The 19,946-nt window shown below is 38.3% G+C and overlaps 1 protein-coding gene and 1 pseudogene across 1 annotated transcript in view; one reads left to right on the top strand and one right to left on the bottom strand.

Moving 5' to 3' along the window:
• The window catches only part of LOC116575044 (phosphatidylinositol 3,4,5-trisphosphate-dependent Rac exchanger 2 protein-like), a 118,523-nt gene extending 99,602 nt beyond the window's left edge, over nt 1-18,921 (top strand). The window contains exons 7-8 of the mRNA XM_032316126.1: nt 13,867-14,000; nt 18,829-18,921. Of these exons, the coding sequence (XP_032172017.1) occupies nt 13,867-14,000; nt 18,829-18,892 (198 nt within the window). The 3' untranslated portion in view covers nt 18,893-18,921. The remainder of the gene's footprint in view (nt 1-13,866; nt 14,001-18,828) is intronic.
• Nucleotides 11,239-11,856, bottom strand: LOC116575487 (annotated as a pseudogene).
• Nucleotides 18,922-19,946: the final 1,025 nt, after the last annotated feature.

The following is a 19,946-nucleotide window of genomic DNA, read 5'->3' as shown; positions in this document are numbered from 1 at the left end:
GAAAGCATAGTTTGGCACCTAACTAGTGTCCAGCTATGGAAATTCATCATATTCCACATTAAATTAAATTAAATTAAATTAAATTAAATTAAATACATTAAGTTCTGTAATGGCACTTTGAATTTACTAGTCTTTCATGTATGCTGACTATATAATTCACACCTGATTATACCTCAAATTATAGAATCAAAATTTATTCAGCTTCTTAACAAATTAGATTCTGAATTGTCACCATTTTCTGGCTGGATCTTGACCATGAGACACCCACAGTGAGAAGGGGAGCCATTGGTGAGGAATGTTGCCAACATGGATTGCCTCTGGGTCCTGACTTTAGTGACTGAAGTCATGGTTTGCTCCATCCATTTCAGACTGATCTTTTCACCCCATGAGAAGGTGATACTGAAATGGTGTACTTTGTAATTGACAAAGAAAATCCCTAAAGCATGATTGAAATCTGAAACCACGACATGAAATGAACTATATAGTTAATGATAAACAAATAATCATATACACACAGCTTTCTCTAATAGTGTTAATTCATGCCAGCTCTCATTTTGTTGATACTCTGTTACTGCAGTGATCATGCTGCATTTAATTCTATGCTTTCATATGTATTTCTTCCACTAGTATCGGGAACAGGGGTCATGTCCCAAGACTTTGCACCTGCTGGGACCAAGGTGAAGGAGGAGGGATAACATAGGTTTCCACAGCCTGGACTAGAAAGAGAAGCTGTTGGAAGGAGAGGCACTGGATGAGTAGATTCCCACCTATGGTGCAGTTATTAGTGGATGGTTACTTCTCCTCTTGAACTGCCACTCAGCCTACCTTTCCTGATTTAATAAAAGTGGTCAGGATTAGAACCATCCATGGAACTTGCTTGCTGGGGCTTTGCTGTATTTAGTTCTATATATATAATTCATCACAGGTGTGATTTCACATGATCAATGTTGCTTCTTAAAGGGAAATGCATGTTAAAAAGGATAAATCATCTAGATGAAAAAAAGTACATTATTTTGGTTATTTATTTTTTAAGGGAATGTTGAGACAGCAAAACTCTGAATCATATGGGTAAACACATTATTTAAAAATACTTGTTTTGGGGCACCTGGGTGGCTCAGTGGGTTAAAGCCTCTGCCTTCGGCTCAGGTCATGGTCTCAGGGTCCTGGGATCCAGCCCCACATGGGGTTCTGCTCAGCAGGGAGCTTGCTTCCCCTCTTTCTCTCTGCTTGCCTCTCTGCCAGCTTGTGATCTCTCTCTGTGTGTCAAATAAATAAGTAAAATCTTCTTTAAAAATCTGTATTTAATTGTGTATATATACCACATCTTCTTTATCCACAATGGAATACGATGCAGCCATCAAAAGAAATGAAATCTTGCCATTTGCGACAACATGGATGGAACTAGAGCATATCATGCTTAGCAAAATAAGTCAAGCAGAGAAAGACAACTATCATATGATCTCCCTGCTATGAGGAAGTGGTGACGCAACATGGGGACTTAAGTGGGTAGGAGAAGAATCAATGAAACAAGATGGGATTGGGAGGGAGACAAACCATAAGTGACTCTTAATCTCACAAAACAAATTGAGGGTTGCTGCGGGGAGGGGGGTTGGGAGAAGGGTGGTGGGGTTCTGGACTTTGGGGAGGGTATGTGCTTCGGTGAGGGCTGTGAAGTGTGTAAACCTGGCGATTCACAGACCTGTACCCCTGGGGATAAAAATATATGTTCATAAAAAATAAAAAATTTAAAAAAATCTGTATTTAATATGTACATATACATATTACATTATGGGTAATAGCTTTAGAATAGTTCAAAATAAATGATTTATACAAGCCCTCTTACTTTTTAAAAATAATTCTTTTATACCTTGCCTCTCAAATGTTGGTTTATGACTCTATGATATATCAGTGTACTGTTAAAATAGCTTATTTTCATGGACATTATTTTTTTCACAAACACATGAAATTCCATCTTTGTAAAAGTATTTCTATAGGTTTGTTTGTTTGTTTTCCCATAGTGAAATAATCTGCTGCCTTCAACATCTACTTGGTGACCCATGAAAGACTGTACAAAACTGATCTAACCAAACATCTTTCCCTTTCTTTTATCTTCCTTGCACCTGTCCTCCCTCCATCTTTCTTTCTTTCCTTCCTTCCTTCCTCCCTTCCTCCTTTACTCCCTCCCTCCAGTTTCCCTCCCTCCAGTTTCCCTCCCTCCCATCTCCCTCTGTCCCTCTTGCTTCCTAAAAGTTTACAAACAGAGAAACCAACCTGCTAGGGATTTATACCAGGAAAAAATGTTTAACACATTGTTTGACATGTTATAAAATGTTAAAATCCTGACTTCGGTATTCATCTAGAGAAAAGTGTTTATCATACATGATTGTTCAATGACTAAATATGGAATTGCCAAAGAACATAGTTCTAGATTTAAATATTAGCATCAATTTTCAAAATGAAGATAAAACACTAACTAGGTTATGTAACATTATTTAGGTGTAAGTGAATACTCACTGGTGATGAAATATACCAGAGGTGACCATGTGGTATATTTGCGACCATGGTAACATGATCAACACCTATCTGCCCTGGGACTAGGAAGCAGTCAGGACTACCTCAGGCAGAGACCTGTGCTCACCTCTCTCTCCCTGTCAGCAGGGTTGCCATCCGATGCACTTGAGCACCTGGATTCAGGTACCCAAAACCTCCAAGGTAATTTTACTTAGAGTGTTCCATATGCATCAGCATTTACTGGAATGACCTGGGACCTACCACAGCTTTACTCAGTTTCAATCTCCAAAGGTAGGACCAGGGAACCTGGAATTTCAAGAAGCATATCAAGTGTGTCTCCCAAACACTAAACTTTGAGAACCATTGCCCTAGAGGCTTTGCTCTCTTCTGATGATCTGCCTGGCTTGTTTTACTGCTTCCACATTTTTTATATTCTAGTTCACTTGCCTGACGTTGTCATTTTGATAGACTTTAGCGCTCCTGACCCTTACCTAGTAATCTGATGTTCATAATCATACTTTATTTCAATTTCTTCTGTGAATTTTGTAGCTTGACTTCTTTATTTCTGACCCCAGAAAACTCTCCTGGGATTTCTAGGTAAATGAAAAAAAATTGCATGTAATTTCAAAATATCATAAATTTCATTGACTTTAAAGATAAAGTTGTGAGGTTTTTGTTTTGTTTTCTTTTGTTTTAGCTACAGAGAAAGGTAGATTTATCATGTAAGCAAGGAGAAAATAACCACAACATTATTTAAAAAGAGATGCTTATTAAGTGTCTACTTGTACATGGGATGGATTTGAAGTGAGAGGCATATCATGACTATACAGAAGACTGTATATACACTTGGTCAAATTTTTAATATTTCTAACATTGTACGTCTCTGTAGTTAAAAGATTCTTAGTGATTTCTAGTTGCCATTGTCCTATTAATAATGCACGGATTCAATCATGGTAAATCAAAGACACAATGGTTCTTCTTTACCATTTACAGCTTTACACAGGGTATAAAGAGAAATGCTATAGGCCATTCATTTAGAAGGAGCTTTTTTAGACAAATGTGTATGTTCAACTCAGATTCCTTTAAGTGAGTAAGCAATCCTCTGGGAATTATTTAATGGACATTTCCTGTGATAATAGTAGATTACTATTATCTAATACTATTACTATTCTACTCTGGTACAAGATGGTAAAGGTACCTACTCTACTGATTCTTAAAGCTTGATGTTAAATATGAAAGAAATATCTTTACAGTGATAGAAATGTCTCAGTAGGATTTAGTAAAATATAATGAGTGATGTTATGTTTATATTGTGAGATATACTTTAAAACATAAAAAGATTGTTGGGCTTGATGTCATTACCCGACAAAGTTTCATTAATAGATTATTAAACAGATGCTTTGGGCTGTTTTTGAAAAGAAGTGTTTTACCTCACAGAGGTCAATTAATATTCAGGTTTTTTATCAGGAGCTAGGAGCTAATGGGAACTTATGGTAATGACTTAAACATAATTTAGTTTTTAAGATTTTTTAAAAATTTTATTTATTTGAAAGAGAGAGAGAGCACAAGTGGAGGGACAAGGAGAGGGAGAGGCAGACTCCCTGCTAGGCAGGGAGCCTGACACAGGGCTCCATTCCAGGACCTTGGGATCATGACCTGAGCTGAAAACAGACAGTTACCTAACTGAGCCACCAGGTGCCCCCAACTATAATGTATTTGTATATTAGTAGGGGTTTTAGGGTTTGCTATGATACCAATCTAGATTAAATCAAAAGTCGAACTATTTAAGCATACAATAGAGGAAAATGATCTAGAGGCATTGTTGACTAATGGAGCACTTTGGATTAGTTGGAAGATGGAATTGCCATAGATGTGTTAATACAATCTTACAGAATCAAGATATATATTGTAGGGGTCTGGAGAAATACTGATATCACTACATGATTTATTCGCCAACTTGCATCTGAGTAGTAGTGTTCACTTCTAGAGATGTTTCATATTGAGGGAGATCCTCACAAACTGGAGAAGGTTCAGAAGAGATCTTCAGGGATCTTGCAGATCTTTCCATAGTTTGGCTATTGTGGACATTACTGCTATAGACATTTGGGTGCATGTACCCCTTCAGATTACTACACTTGTATCATTAGGGTAAATACCCAGTAGTGAGAGTGCTGGGTCATAGGGTAGCTCTATTTTCAACTTTTTGAGGAACCTCTATACTGTTTTCCAGAGTGGCTGCACCAGCTTGCATTCCCACCGACAGTGTAGGAGGGTTCCCCTTTCTTCGCATCCTCTCCAACATCTATTGTTTCCTGACTTGTTAATTTTAGCCATTCTCATTGGTATGGGGTGGTATCTTATTGTGGTTTTGATTTGTATGTCCTGATGCCGAGTGATGTTGAGTACTTTTTCATGTGTTTGGTGGCCATTTGGATGTCTTCTTTTCAGAAATGTCTGTTCATGTCTTCTGCCCATTTCTTGATTGGATTATTTGTTCTTTGGGTGTTGAGTTTGGTAAGTTCTTTATAGATTTTAGGTACTAGTCCTTTATCAGATATGTCATTTGCAGATATCTTCTCCCATTCTTCCAGGTGTCTTTTGGTTTTGTTAACTGTTTCCCTTGCTGTGCAAAAGCTTTTGATCTTGATGAAATCCCAAGAGTTCATTTTTGCCCTCGCTTGCCTTGCCTTTGGTGATGTTTCTAGGAAGAAGTTGTTGTGGTTGAGGTTGAAGAGGTTTTGCTGCCTGTGTTCTTCTCAAGGATTTTGATGGATTTCTGTCTCACATTGAGGTATTCCATCCATTTTTAGTCTATTTATGTGTGTGGTGTAAAGAAATGGTTCAGCTTCATTCCTCTGCATGTAGCTGTCCAATTTCCCCAACACCATTTGTTGAAGAGACCATCATTTTTCCATTGGACATTCTTTCCTGCCTTATCAAGGATTAGTTGACCATAGAGTTGAGGATCCATTTCTGGGATTTCTGTTCTGTTCCATTGACCTATGTGTCTGTTTTTGAGCCCATCCCATACTGTCTTGAAGATTATAGGTTTTTAATAGAGCTTGAAGTCCGGAATTGTGATTCTGCCAACTTTAGTTTTCTTTTCAACATTCCTCTGGCTATTTGGGGTCTTTTATGGTTCCATATAAATTTTAAGATTACTTATTCAATTTCTTTGAAAAAAAATTGATGGTATTTTGATAGAGATTGCATTAAATGTGTAGATTGCTTTAGGTAGCATAGACATATTCACAATATTTGTTTTTCCAATCTATGAGCATGGAACACTTTTCCATTTCTTTGTGTCTTCCTCAATTTCTTTCATGAATACATTATAGTTTTCTGAGTACAGATTCCTTGCCTCTTTGGTTAGGTTTATTCCTATGTTTCTTATGGTTTTGGGTGCAATTGTAAATGGGATTGGCTGTTTAATTTCCCTTTCTTCTGTCCTGTTGTTGGCGTATAGAAATGCAGCTGATTTCTGTGCACTGATTTTATATCCTGACACTTTAATGAATTCCTGTATGAGTTCTAGCAGTTTTGGAGTGGAGTCCTTTGGGATTTCCACATAAAGTATCATATCTGCAAAGAGGGAGAGTTAGACTTCTTCATTGTCAATTTGGATGCCTTTAATTTCTTTTCCTTGTCTGATTATTGAGGCTAGTACTCTATTATGTTGAATAGCAGTGGTGATAGTGGACCTCCCTGCTGTGTTCTTGACCTTAGGGAAAAAGTTCTTAGTTTTTCCCCTGTGAGAATGGACATTTGCTGTGAGTTTTTTATAGATGGCTTTGATGATATTGAGGTATGTACCTTCTATCCCTACACTGTGAAGAGTTTTGATCAAAAGAGGATGCTGTACTTTGTCAAATGCTTTTTGAGCATCTATTAAGAATATCATATGGTTCTTGTTCTTTCTTTTATTAATGTACTGTATCACATTGATTGATTTGCAGATGTTGAACCAACCTTGCAGCCGAAGAATAAATCCCACTTGATCGTGGTGAATAATCTTTTTAATGTACTATTAGATCCTATTGGCTAGTATTTTGGTGAGATTATCTGCATCCATGTTCATCAAGGATATTGGTCATAATTCTTTTTGATGCAGTCTCTGTCTGGTTTGGGGATCATGGGAATGCTGGTCTCATAAAATGAGTTTGAAAGTTTTTCTTTCATTTCCAATTTTTGGAACAGTTTCAGGAGAATAGGTGTTAATCCTTTAAATGCTTGGTAGAATTCCCCTTGGAAGACATCTGGCCCTGGGCTCTTGTTTGTTGGGAGATTTTTTTTTTTTTAAAGACTGTTTCAGTCTCCTTACTGGTTATGGGTCTGCTCAAGTTTTCTGTTTCTTCCTGGTTTAATTTTGGTAGTTTATATGTCTCTAGGAATGCATCCGTTTCTTCCAGATTGTCAAATTTGCTGGTGTGTAGTTGCTCATAATATGTTCTTTATAATTGTTTGTATTTCTTTGGTGTTGGTTGTGATCTCTCCTCTTTCATTCAGGTTTTTATTTATTTGGTTCTTTCTCTTTTCTTTTCGATAAGTGTGGCCAGGAGTTTATCAATCTTATTAGTTCTTTCAAAGAACCAGCTCCCAGTTTTGTTGATTTGTTCTGCTGTTTTTTTGGTTTCTATTTCATTTATTTCTCCTCTGATCTTTATGATTTCTCCTCTGATCTTTTTATGATTTCTCTTCTCCTTCTAGGTTTAGGCTTTCTTTGCTGTTCTTTCTCCAGCTCCTTTAGGTGTAGGTTTAGGTTGTGTACTTGAGACCTTTCTTGTTTCTTTTTTTTTTTCTTTTTTTTTTTTAAGATTTTTTCTTTATTTATCTGACAGAGATCACAAGTAGGCAGAGAGGCAGGCAGAGAGAGAGGAGGAAGCAGGCTCCCTGCAGAGCAGAGAGCCCGATGTGGGGCTCGATCCCAGGACCCTGGGATCATGACCTGAGCCGAAGGCAGAGGCTTAACCCACTGAGCCACCCAGGTGCCCCACCTTTCTTGTTTCTTGAGAAGGGTTATCTTGCTATATACTTTCCTATCAGGACTTTCTTTGTTGTTTCCCAAAGATTTAGAATAGTTGTGTTTTCATTTTCATTTGTTTTCCATGAATTTTTTTAATTCTTTAATTTTCTGGTTGACCCATTCATTCTTTAGCAGTATGCTCTTTAGCCTCTATGTATTTGAGTTTTTTCCAACTTTCCTTTTATAGTTGGGTTCTAGTTTCAAAGCATTGCACCTTAAAATATGTGGGGAATGATCCCAATCTTTTGGTACCAGTTGAGACTTGATTTGTGATCCAGGATGTGATCTATTCTGGAGAATGTTCCATGTGCACTAGAGGAGTATGTGTAATCTGTTATTCTGGGATAGAATGTTCTAAATATATCTGAGATGTCTATCTGGTCCAATGTGTCATTTAAAGCCTTCATTTCCTTCTTGATCTCTTCCTTAGAGGATCTGTCCATTTCAGTAAGGGGGTTGTTAAAGTTCCCTACTATTATTATTAGTATTATTATTGATGCATTTCTTTGATTTTGTTATTAATTGGTTTATATAATTAGCTGATCCCATGTTAGGGGCATAGATATTTAAAATTGTTAGATCTTGTTGGACAAAACTTGTAAGCATGGTATAGTTTCCTTTCTCATCTCTTACTATAGTCTTTGGCTTAAAATTTAAATTATCTGATGTAAGGATTGCTACACCAGCTTTCTTTTGATGTTTATTAACGTGGTAACTTGTTTTCCACCCCCTGACTTTAAATCTGGAGTCTTTAGGTCTCAAATGAGTTTTTTGCAGACAGCATATCAATGGGTCTTTTCTTTCTTCTTCTTTTTTTTTTTTAATCCATTCTGATATCCTGTGTCTTTTCACTGGGGCATTTAGCCTACTTACATTCAGAGTTACTATTGAAAACTATACATTTTGTGCCCTTCTAGTGCCTGTAAGGTGACGGTTACTGTATATTGTCTTTGTTCCTTTTTGGTCTGTTACTTTTAGTCTCTGTCTTTGATTAGAGGACCACTTTCAATATTTTCTATAGGGCTGGTTTGGTGTTTACAAATTCTTTTAGTCTTTGTCCTGGAAGTTTTTTATCTCTCCTATTTTCAATGACAGCCAAGGTGGATGTAGTATTCTTGGTTGCATATTTTTCTCGTTATAGTGCTCTGATTATATCATGCCAGTCCTTTTGGCCTGCCTGATCTCTGTAGACAGGTCTGCTTCCAATCTAATATTCTTACTGTTGTAGTTTACAGACCTCTTGTCCCAGGCTGCATTCAGGGTTTTCTCTTTGTCACTGGGAATTGTAAGTTTTACTATTCGTTGATAGGGTGTGGACCTATTTTTATTGATTTTTAAATTTTTTAAAGTTTATTTTTATTTTTTTATAAACATAAAATATATTTTTATCCCCAGCAGTACAGGTCTGTGAATTGCCAGGTTTACACGCTTCACAGCACTCACCATACACATACCCTCCCCAATGTCCATAACCCCCCATTTTTATTGATTTTGAGGGGGGTTCTCTAAGCCTCCTGGATTTTGATGCTTGTTCCCTTTGCCCAATTGGGGAAATTCTCTGCTATAATTTTTTCCAAAATACCTTCTACCTCTCTCTTTCTTTCTTCTTCTGGGATCCCAATTATCCTAATATTATTTCATCTTATGGTATCATTTATTTCTCAAATTCTGCCCTCATGGTTCAGTAGTAGTTTGTCTTTTTCTCAGCTTCTTTATTCTCCATCATTTGGTCTTCTAAATCACTAATTCTTTCTTCTGCCTCATTTATCCTAGAAGTAAGAGCCTCCATTTTTTTTATTATACCTCATCAATACCTTGTTTGATTTCAGCTTAGTTAGATTTTCATTCTTGTATTCCTCCAGAAAGGGATTTTATTTCTCCAGAAAGGGATTCTCTAGGGTCTTTCATGCTTTTTTCAAGCCAATTTAGCACCTTGATAATCATCATTCTGAACTGTAGTTCTCAGATATTACTGATGTTTGTATTGGTTAGGTCCCTAGGCATTGGTACTGCCTCTTGTTCTTTTTTTTTTCTTTTCTTGTGGTGAGTTTTTACACCTTGTAATTTTATCCAGATAAAAAAGATGAATGAGAGAACAAAATACTACAAGGGTGGCAATGATCCCAGAAAATTATATACTAACCGAGTCAGAAGAGACCCAAAACTGGGAGGAAAACAAAGGAGGAAAAAAGAAAAAAATTTATATTAGACTGGAGAATAGAACAGACAAAATAAGGGTAAACATGATGAAGGGATGGAATATGACTGTAAAGCTAAAAATTAAAAAATGTTCTAAAAAAGGAAACAATTTCTTTGAAAAAGGAGAAAAAAAAAGGGGAAAGAATGTGATCAGGCTGGAGACTAGAAAAAAGACATATGCTAGATTTAGGGTATACTTTGGCCTATTAGAAGAATCTGTGTCCCAGAATTAAAAAAAAATAAACCTGTATGTATACAAAAAATAAAGTTAAATACAATGAAGGGATAGAATATGACTATCACAATGAAAATTTAAAAAGATTTTTAAAAAGGTATTGATAAGATAAAATAGTTTAAAAAACGTTAAAATAAGGTGGAGGAGAAATTTTTACAAATAGAATAAGAAAAAAATGTAAAAAATTAACTTTCAAAGACTAAAGAATCATGGGGAAAAGTAATGAATTCTATTTGTTGCTTTCCCCTAGCTCTGGAGTTCTGCAGTTCTCATTGAAAGGAAACTTGTTCTTGGCTAGATGTTCTTGCTAATATACTGGGGAAGGGGCCTGCTGCAGTGATTCTCAAATGTCTTTGCCTGAGGTGGAACTGAACCACTCTTGCCAGGGGTCAGGCTAAGTAATCTGCTTGCGTTTGCTTTCAGGAACTTTTGTTCCCTGAACACTTTCTGTATAATTTTGGAGGACCAGAATGAAGATGGTGGCTTCTCAATCTCTGGCCTTGGAGGAGCTGAGAGCTTGGGGGCCCTACTGCTCAGTGCACCCTCAAAGAAAAGCAGTTAATCCCTCTGTCTCCCAGGTCTCTGGCTGCAATCCAAGCTCACTCATCCTGTGACTGAGTTTTTCTATCTTTGGAGAATGGCCCCATTTGGAGTCTCCAAACCCAGCTGATTCTGGCACTGTGCTCCTGTGGAGCTCCTCTTGGAGGAGGAAGGGGGTTTCTCCCCTGATCTGCCCTTTGTGGGGTTCCTGCTGGGAGAGTAGTGGCCCAACTATGCCTCAGATTATGGTTTAAGGTAATCCTGAGCTTAGTTCTCCTCCCTTGGCTCTGTCTCTGCATCCAGCTTCCTTGCTCTATACCTGGGAGCTTTGCCACACTCAGACACCCCTGGTCTTTTTTTGACCCCATGGGTCCTGAGACCATACTATCCCGAAGAGTGATTCCCCCCACCCCCTTAGCCTCTACAATGACATCCCACAGTGGAGTAGACTTCTAAAAGCTCCTTTTTTGTGCTCAGCTGCTCCCTCTTTCACTGGAAGCTGGCCCTTCCCCCCCAGTCTGTCTTCCCATATGTCGCCTTGGATTCACTTCTCTGCACATTCTACCTTCTGGAAAGTGGTCTATTTTATCTTCTGGTCTTCTTCTCTTTGATCTCCTGTTGAGTTTGTAGGTATTCAGAATGGTTGATAACTATCTAGCTGAACTCCTGATGATATTTTTTTTAAACGAATTAAAATTATTTATGGTCAGAACACTTGAAGATAAATCCCAGGAATACAAATACAGGAAGAAAAAAATGAGTGTGGAATGCATTCTGTATCATCCAGTAATGTTTGCTACAGTGAGTCCGTTCTCAAGGCAGATTCCTAGGGTTTTACTGCTTATGATGGAAACCTTTATGAGTGGATTCTGATTTTGAGAAATGACGCATGGAATTATGCTGGTTTGTAAAATGAGTGTAATCCAAATCTTCAGCATCTGTCATGATAGGTGGTGATGGCCGTGCTTGCCTGTCATTCTTAGAACAGTGAGGGTTATCACTCTCTTTCGACTTTGAGTGTGCTGATTTAGTTACTTTTGGCTTCTAATCAGGGTCGTGCTTCCTTTTGTCCAAAGACGATTTCTCCCACTCCTTGGCCTTCTTATAAGCTTTCTTTTCTTCAGCCATGAGAAGTCTAGCGATTTCCTCATCCTGGGCTACTTGAGCTGCTCTTATGTCCACCTGGGTAGCCAAAATTTCTTCTTGCAGTTTTCTGGCAATTTCAGCATCATACCCATTCCTGATCTCTGTGGGCCACTCGTGAGGGAGTAGAAAGAGCTTCTTTCATCCCTCTTGGCTTCATTCCTCCATTTTCGTAATAGTAACTATCTCCATACACCTCCCCCATCTTGCTCCTCTCTTGCAGGTCTCATTTAATTAGATAACAACTTAGCTTCTTTGTTTTACTTTTTTGGGCTACCATGAGAAATAACCTAAGGTGAAGTATTTTGTATGTTTAGTAAAATTGTTATCAATAAAACCACTTCCATAACATTGTATAGGTCCTTGTGCAAGAATCAATGTGATGTTTCCTTATTTCCATTTTTAATAGTATTCTATTGTAATTTTTTTCTGAGGTAGGGATAGTCCTTAAGTAAGAGTCATTGCCACTGAAATTGGGATTTATATTTGAATTTGATGACAGTTTTTACTTCACTATCACATGAGGAAGGATATGAAATTGTACAAATTTTTGATAGATCTCTAGTTATATGTCCACCTTTATGATGAAAGATGAAAAAAAGGGAAATATCTTAAATCTAAAATATTTTGTAATGGATGGTCCCCAGAGGAAAGGTGAGTCGGGGGAAGGGTGAAAGAGGTGAGGGGGATTAAGAATACACTTCTCATGATGAGCACTGAATAAGGCATGGACTTGCTGAGTCACTATATTATACACCTGAAACTAGTATAACACTGTATGTTAACTCTCCTGGAATTAAAATTATTTTTTAAATTTAAGTTAAATATATAAAAAAAAATATATGTGTGTAGGTTTGCCTGGGTGTCTCACTCAATTAAGCACCTGCCTTTGGCTCAGATCATGACCCCAGGGTCCTGGGATTGAGTCTGCTTCTCCCTCTGCCTGTTGCTCCTCCTGTTTGTGCTCTCTCTGTCTCTCTCTCTCTGACAAATAAATAAATAAAATCTTTAAAATAATAAAGTTAGTAAAATAAAAAAATAAATAAAATGTGTTTGTAATGCAGATGCTCAGCACAATCACATTCTCTTCACTTCCCATTTGGGAAATTTATTACTGATATGTATGAGTTATCACTTTAATTTAAATTTTTATAATCAGGGAAACTGTATCAGTGATTACTGTGGAAATATGAAATTTACAATTAGTTGTCTGATTTTTAAATATCAAAAACAAAAATAAAAACGTTGAGTTGAAAAAGAATTAGAAATTTATCCCTAGATGTAAAGAGACCAGAATATTGAAAAAAGAGCATGCTTATCAGCTATCTACTAAAAACTTTTTTTTCTTTGTTTATTGCTTTGTCTAACTTAGTGCATTACTTGTGATAGTTTAAGTTGTAGAAACAAATGCACTGCCAATTTTATAATGGCTCAAAGGAGAAACTTTTGATCAGCTCACACAATAATCCAATGCTTGTGCTCTGCTTCATTGGGCAGCTTTCCTCTGTTCATGATTCAGGCTCTTTCCATCTGTGGCTCCTCTCAGTGGTTAGTTTTTGTGTTAAGACTTAGTTTTGTCACTAGTCATCTGACCTTAGCATATACTCAGTGAAGGCTTATTTAAGGAACAAGTGTGCCTATGCTAACTTTTAACGTGGGTTAAAGCTCTATGGAAGGTTGCTCTCTTTAAATAGCTTATTTTTTTCTTTTATTTCTTTCTTTTTCTTCTATCCATCCAAGGAGTGGATAAATAGGTTGAGACCCATTAAAAATTTAGAGAATTTAATGTACTTTGTGATATATCCATGGAACTCTTTTCCCATACCAGGGAAAGAGAGGAGGGGGAGAGGAGTGCTAGACACATGAATTTTACACATCAGTTTGAAATCATCTCCTTGTAAAAGAGCATAGGTAACATGTATCATCCATGCTTATATATGCCTACATGTGTAAGAAAGCTAAAAGAAGACCCAGAGTCTCCTAACCACAGTTGTATCTGCTGAGACTAATGAGGAGGAGTCTGAGAGGAAAAGAGAACTCCATCCAGTGCTTATTTATAGTGTTTCAACTTTTATCCTGTCCATATATTGTATCTTGATATAAAAACAGACTTTTAATGAGAAAAAGAATTACACACAGAAGTTTCTGTTAAGTAATCAGACATTGTCTCTCTCTCTCTTTTACTTTTTTTTTTTTTTTTTTTTTTTTAACCTAGGGATCCAATATCACCGACACCTGCACTGAGATGCTAATGTGTGGTGTCTTGCTGAAAATTTCTTCTGGAAATATTCAAGAACGGGTGCTTTTTCTTTTTGATAATCTTCTGATGTATTGCAAAAGGAAACACAGGTAGGGTGATAAACAGGTACTATTTTAGAAATAATTTATTAACCTTGGAAAATATTTTTTAAGAAAAAAGAAATTATCAATCTCACAGTTTCAACCTTTTCCTCTGTCCTCCTGGGAACTCAGGATCTCCTCAGTAAAATTCACATACTCTTAGCCTGTTTTCTGATTCTTCTCATTACCTTCTTGTAAAACCTGACTGAAATGTGACTATCATTCAATAACACTACCTTCCCAGGAAGCTTTTGGAGGAAAAAAAATTTCTTCTGTTGCTAACCCACATGCCTCAGGCTCTATAGGAAAGGCGAAAATGTCTTCCATGTTTCCCAGTGCTGTTTCCCAGTAATTTCCTCCCCGTCCTTGGAAATATTTTCCTTGACTGCCCCATCTGGTATAGCTTCCCGGCAATTTTATATTGGTATCTAGAAAATTCTTGCTAATATTTTCTTTATTATTTATTTGTTTGTTGCCACCTTTGCTGGATTAGACTATAAAGTCCATGAGAATACTGGTCTTGCTATTTATTCTGTGCTATTTCTCCCGAGACTGGACCTGCCATGTAATAGACACTCAAGAGGTATTTGTTGAATAAGTGAATAAATGAATGAACAATGAATGAATGAAACCCAAGCAAGTTCCTGGTATAGCTTAGTTATCATTAGTTTAAGTAATTTAGTGTAGCAGTGTTACTGATTGATGTATGTTATTTGTTTTAAAGTAGGGGATATAATTTTTTCCTTAGGAGGTACTTAATTTATAGGATGTTTCCTTGAACTCCTGGTGAAACATTTTACAGATTATTTAAGCAAAATAATAAAGCTGAACTTAATTAGGAAATTTCCTGAGCCTTTATATACTTCCTCCTAACCATATCTAGGATACAATATTTTCAGTGAAAAGGTACTAAAAGTCTTCATGAAATCTAAAGGTAAAACAGATGGGTTGAGGATGCAGGGTTTGCATGAGTGTTTATTATAGGTTCAGAAATGAGGACAATGTAACCAAAGATTTTTGGTAACATGAGAATGAGAAACTCAAACACTGATTTCTGAGGCAAGATTAAGGGAACATCATTCTTCATCTCTTGAAATGGAATTTCCTAAGTCAATGAACACAAGATGTCAAGAGCAAGTTCTCTGAGTTGGCAGCTATGTTGATGGCATGGGAATTCAGCCTCTTGGATTATAGTATCAGAATGCCCTAGTAGGAGACATTAGTGCAAAAATACAGTGATGCTGAGAAAGCATAGAACTACCCATGTGTCTTGCTGAAAGGGAACAGGTTAGGGTTAAAGTCAAAAGATAGCTATGGAGTGCCTGGGTGGTGCAGTTGGTTAAGTGTCTAACTCTTGGTTTTGACTCAGGTTATGATCTCAGGTTTGTGAGATTGAGCCCCATATCAGGCTCTGCAACAAATTGGTGTTGGCTTGAGTTTCACTCTCTCATTCCTTCTCTCTCACTCTCCCCTTTCCCAATCTCACACATGCTCTCTCTCTTTAAAATAAATAAAGAAATAATAAATTTTTCAAAAAAAGATAGTTTTTAATCCCCGCCTTAATGAGCTTAAAAAAAAAGATGCTTTGTACCACATATGAAAATGAATTGTCTATTTTATTTTACTGTGCAATTCTAAATTCTTTGTATTTTGCAGCAAGATTGGGACTCACAGAAATAGGTTTCAGGAAGATGTAGAAAAGGCTGTTAATTTTACTTGTATAGAACTCATTAAAAAATTATAATGTGCTTCAAGTTGTTAAGGTACAATTGTTTTTATCCAGCTTTATTGAGGACTAGTTGACAAATAACATTGTAATATATTTTAATTGAACAACATGATGATTTGATATACATCATGGAAGGATTTTGCCCATGGAGTCAATTAATACATCCATCTAGGTCCAGTTATTAAAGGCATCCATTTGAGAATGAGAACTTTTTTTAAATTACAATTGATCTCATACGGATTAATATATATGCCTGCCTTCAAGTGCAAGCTTTTGCAAGGTTAGTCATGTACAATGATGATATCATTTACAGTCTTATGACTTTCCTTGTTAAATTGATAAACAACAGAAAAGATTTTGTAAAATTAAAATCCTGAAGGTTTTTTTTTTGTTGTTTATTTTTAAAAGATTTATTTATTTATTTTGAGAGAGAGAGAGAGAGAGCAGCAGGAGGGGCAAAGGGAGAGGGAGAGAAGCAGACTCTTCCTATTGAAGTGCAGAGCCTGACATGGACTTAGTCCCAGGACCCTAAGATCACATTTTTGGCTTCTCTGCTGGGGTTGAAATTCCAGGGAAGTCAAGAGATGGTAGAAACTACTGAGAGATTAGGGTAAACGATGTAAGAAAGAGGACCTCTGTTCTGTTCGCCATGTATCTCTCTGAGAGGACATCCCCTCACTTGATCCTCCCATGCCAATATTTGGCAAATGCAGGAGAAGACAATGGCCGTGTGGTACAAGTCCGCTGAGAGCACTAGACCCAGCCCGGTAGAGCCTCCTAGAGGGCAGAGAAAGAGCCCAGAAGTTCCCTGGTGGCCCTAGAGAAGGCAAAGAAATTAGATGTTGAAAGCCTGGGACCTGGTCAGTGGACTTCTGGGCTAGCGGGGAGATGGCCTGTGGAAGGAATGCTGCCCAGAAGCCCTCTTGGACCAGACCCCACCAGTCTGCTTTGGGATACTGAGGATTAATACAAGAATGAACTAGCATAGAAGAGATGGTGTTCTAATGCTTGGCAGGTTTAAAGTTGTTGAAATCATTGACATTCCTTTTCTCCTCGTCTGCAGGACCACCATTAGTGGGAAGGGGCCTTCAAAGATGCAAGATGAGAACATCACTTATAGGCCTGTCAAGTGTCAATATCAAACCACTCCAGTCACTTCTATCCCCTTGGCAGACCCACTGCTTTCATAAGGACACAGATACGTTCATGTACAGGCTTTTGAGCAAACGTAAGTTTTGATTCCTCTAAGATAAATGCCATAGTGCCATGACTGGGTCATATGGTTGTAGCAAGTCTAGTTTTCAAAGAATCTGTGTGGAAGTGTTGAGTCACTCTAGTGTGCACCCAAAATTGGTATTACATTTCATGTTAACTCGAATTTAACTCAAGGCTTTGAAAAGGAAAAGAAACTGTTAACTGTTTTCAAGAGTTAGCTCTATCATCTTCTATTCCCAACAGTGATGCAGGAGTGATCCTGTCATTCCACATCCTGCCTTACATTTGGTAGTGGGGTCTGTCTCTCCCTTTCTGGTGCATTTGGTTTGAATCATTGTGATAGGTGTGCAGTGAGAGCTCATTGTAGTTTTAATTTGAATTGCCCCAATGGCAACTTCCTATGTGATTTCCGTCTGTATACTCTTTGGTAAAGTATTTAAGTCTTTTGCCCTTTTTTTTTTTTTTTTTCCCTTTTCCTGACTGGATTGCTTGCTTTCTTATTTGGGGGTCAAATTTTGAGTTTTTGTACTTCAGACAGGAGTCCTTTATCAGGTATGTGGTTTACACATATTTTCTCCCAGTTTGTAGCTTGTCTTTTGTGTCTTCTTAACAGGGTCTTTCACACAGTACAGATTTACAATCCAGATTGTTGGATAATGTCCAATTAATCAACTTTTCCCTTATGGAAAATGGTTTGATGTCCAAATGGAGGATTCTTTACCTAGCTTTACATTCTGGAAATTTTCTCCCATTTTTTTCCTTATAAGATTTATCACTTTAGATGTAAGATAGTAAATAATTATGAATTAATTTTTGAAATTTCTTTTTTTTTTTTTTTGAGAGAATGAGCATGCACATGAGCGGGGGATGGGGTGGAGGGAGAAGGGCAAAGAGCATCCTTAAGCAGACTCGCCAGTAAGCTTAGAGCCTGACTTTGTCCCAGGACCCTGGGAGCATGACAAGAGCTGAAATCAAGAGCTGGCTGCCTCACCGGCTGAGTCATCCAGGCACCCTGAGCTAAGTTTTGTATAGGGTATGCGACTTAGATTGTGGTCCTCGTCCTCCACCACCTCCTCATCTCTCCCCCTCTCTCTTCTTCTTCTCCTTCTTCTTCTTTGGCTATGCAAGTCCACTTGTTCTAGCACCATTTATTCAAAACGCTGTCACGCCTCCACTGAAATGCTTTTTACCTTTGTCAAAACCCCATTGCACATATTGGTGTCGGTCTCTTTTTGGGTCCTTGATCCTCTTCCACTTCTCTATCTTTATTCTGTTCCATTTGTCTATCCCTTCACCAACACTACACTCTCTTGATTACTGTAGCTATAGATCTTGAAATTGGGTAGAAGGATTCTTTGGGTTTTATTCTTTAGTTTATTTTCTCTTCTTTTTCTAGGTTCTTAAGCTGAGAGCTTGTTGTTTTGAGACCTTTTTTTTTTTAGAGGGGGGAGAGAGAGAGGCAGGGAAGGGGCGCAGAGAGAAAGAGAGAGAGATTATTAAGCAGCCTCCATGCCCAACACCAGCACAATGCAGGTTCAGTCTCACAACACCGAGAATGATCATGACCTGAGTCAAAATCAAGAGTTGGACTAACTGACTGAGCCACCCCTCCTTCTGAATGACGCCCCTCCTCCTTTCTAACATATGCATTGAGTGCTATAAATTTGGCTATCCATTGATTTAGCTGTGTCCCACAAATTTTAATATGTTGTATTTTCATTTTCCTTCAGTTCAGCATATTGAGATATTATCTTTTATCTTTGATAATGTAGAATGTTGCTTTCTAAGTGGATATTTGTTATCTTTCTCCTTTTGATATTTAGTTTTTTTATTTTTTTAATTTTTAAAATTTTAATTCCAATAAATTGATATCTAGTGTTGTATTTGTTTCAGGTATACAATAGAGGGATTCACCCTCCCACCCCAACTACTGTCAGCTCCTGTTGCCACGCACTGATTTGCGTTGGAAACCCAGGTGCACCTCGGGTTTGTCTGGGAGATCCTGGTGTTTACTGCAGTGGTGTTGTTCATTACAGTAAAGTATGGACTCAGCTTAACAAGAAGAAAGGGGCATTGTACCCAGAATGAAGTATCTGGAAAAAACATGGTGAAGACCGACCCAGATGCACAAGCCTGTGGAGACATTGCATCATCTGAGTAGAAGGCCAGTACTCTCCCATTACAGATTCTTGCTCTGGCTGCCCTGAATCAAAATGTCGGGTACTTTTCCATGGAAAACACTATGCACCTGCTGAAGGGAGTTCGGGAAAGGCTGTTGAAGAACCCTCACCAGCTGACTGATGAAAATTCCATCTCTGGAGCAGTCCAGGAAGATGGAGAGAACGCCCTGCGATCTGCAGGGAACTGCAGACACACTGGTCCAGGACGCTGGCAGCTGTGGACAGAGAGTGCAGGAAGAGGCAGGGGAAGCAGGCGGGCCCAAGCTTCCTGATGGAGGAGTGTGGGGGCAGGCCACCGGTGAGGGCCAGAGCCAACACCACACCCTCAGCCAGATCCTACTGAAGTTGATGCATCTGCTGGAGCTGCTTAGAAATCATCTAGAACGTGGGGGCTCAAGGAGGCAGGTGGAGACTGGCTCCTCCTCCACTGACCATGTGCCCTCAGGCGGGAGCCTCGTGAACAAAGGAAAGCCTTCCAGGGCCCGGAAGAAGGCACGTCAGAGGAATGAAGAGCTCTCAAGGAACAAAACAATCCACCAGGCTGAACAAAGATCTTTTCACCTGCCAAACACCCTCCTCCTGAACATTGAGATTCAGAAGTTGTGCCTGAAGCTGGAGGCAGAGCCTAAGCTATGGGAAAAGCACATCAAACACCTGGAGAGGAAGATGATGGAGGTGAAGGCACGCTGCCTGCAAGTGAAGAAGGAACTTGCCAAGGGGCACAATAAGGCAGCTGCTGCCCACTGGAACTTATGCCTCTACAGGTCCATGGCCCAGGACCTGCACCACCAGGGGCAGAAAAATCTCCTCCTTGCATGACCGTGAGCACCT

Source organism: Mustela erminea, chromosome 16 (assembly GCF_009829155.1).
Source record: "Mustela erminea isolate mMusErm1 chromosome 16, mMusErm1.Pri, whole genome shotgun sequence".
In the NCBI taxonomy this organism is placed as follows: Eukaryota; Metazoa; Chordata; class Mammalia; order Carnivora; family Mustelidae; genus Mustela; species Mustela erminea.
Note: the sequence above shows the minus strand (reverse complement) of the source record. Positions and strands in the feature narration are given on the sequence as shown.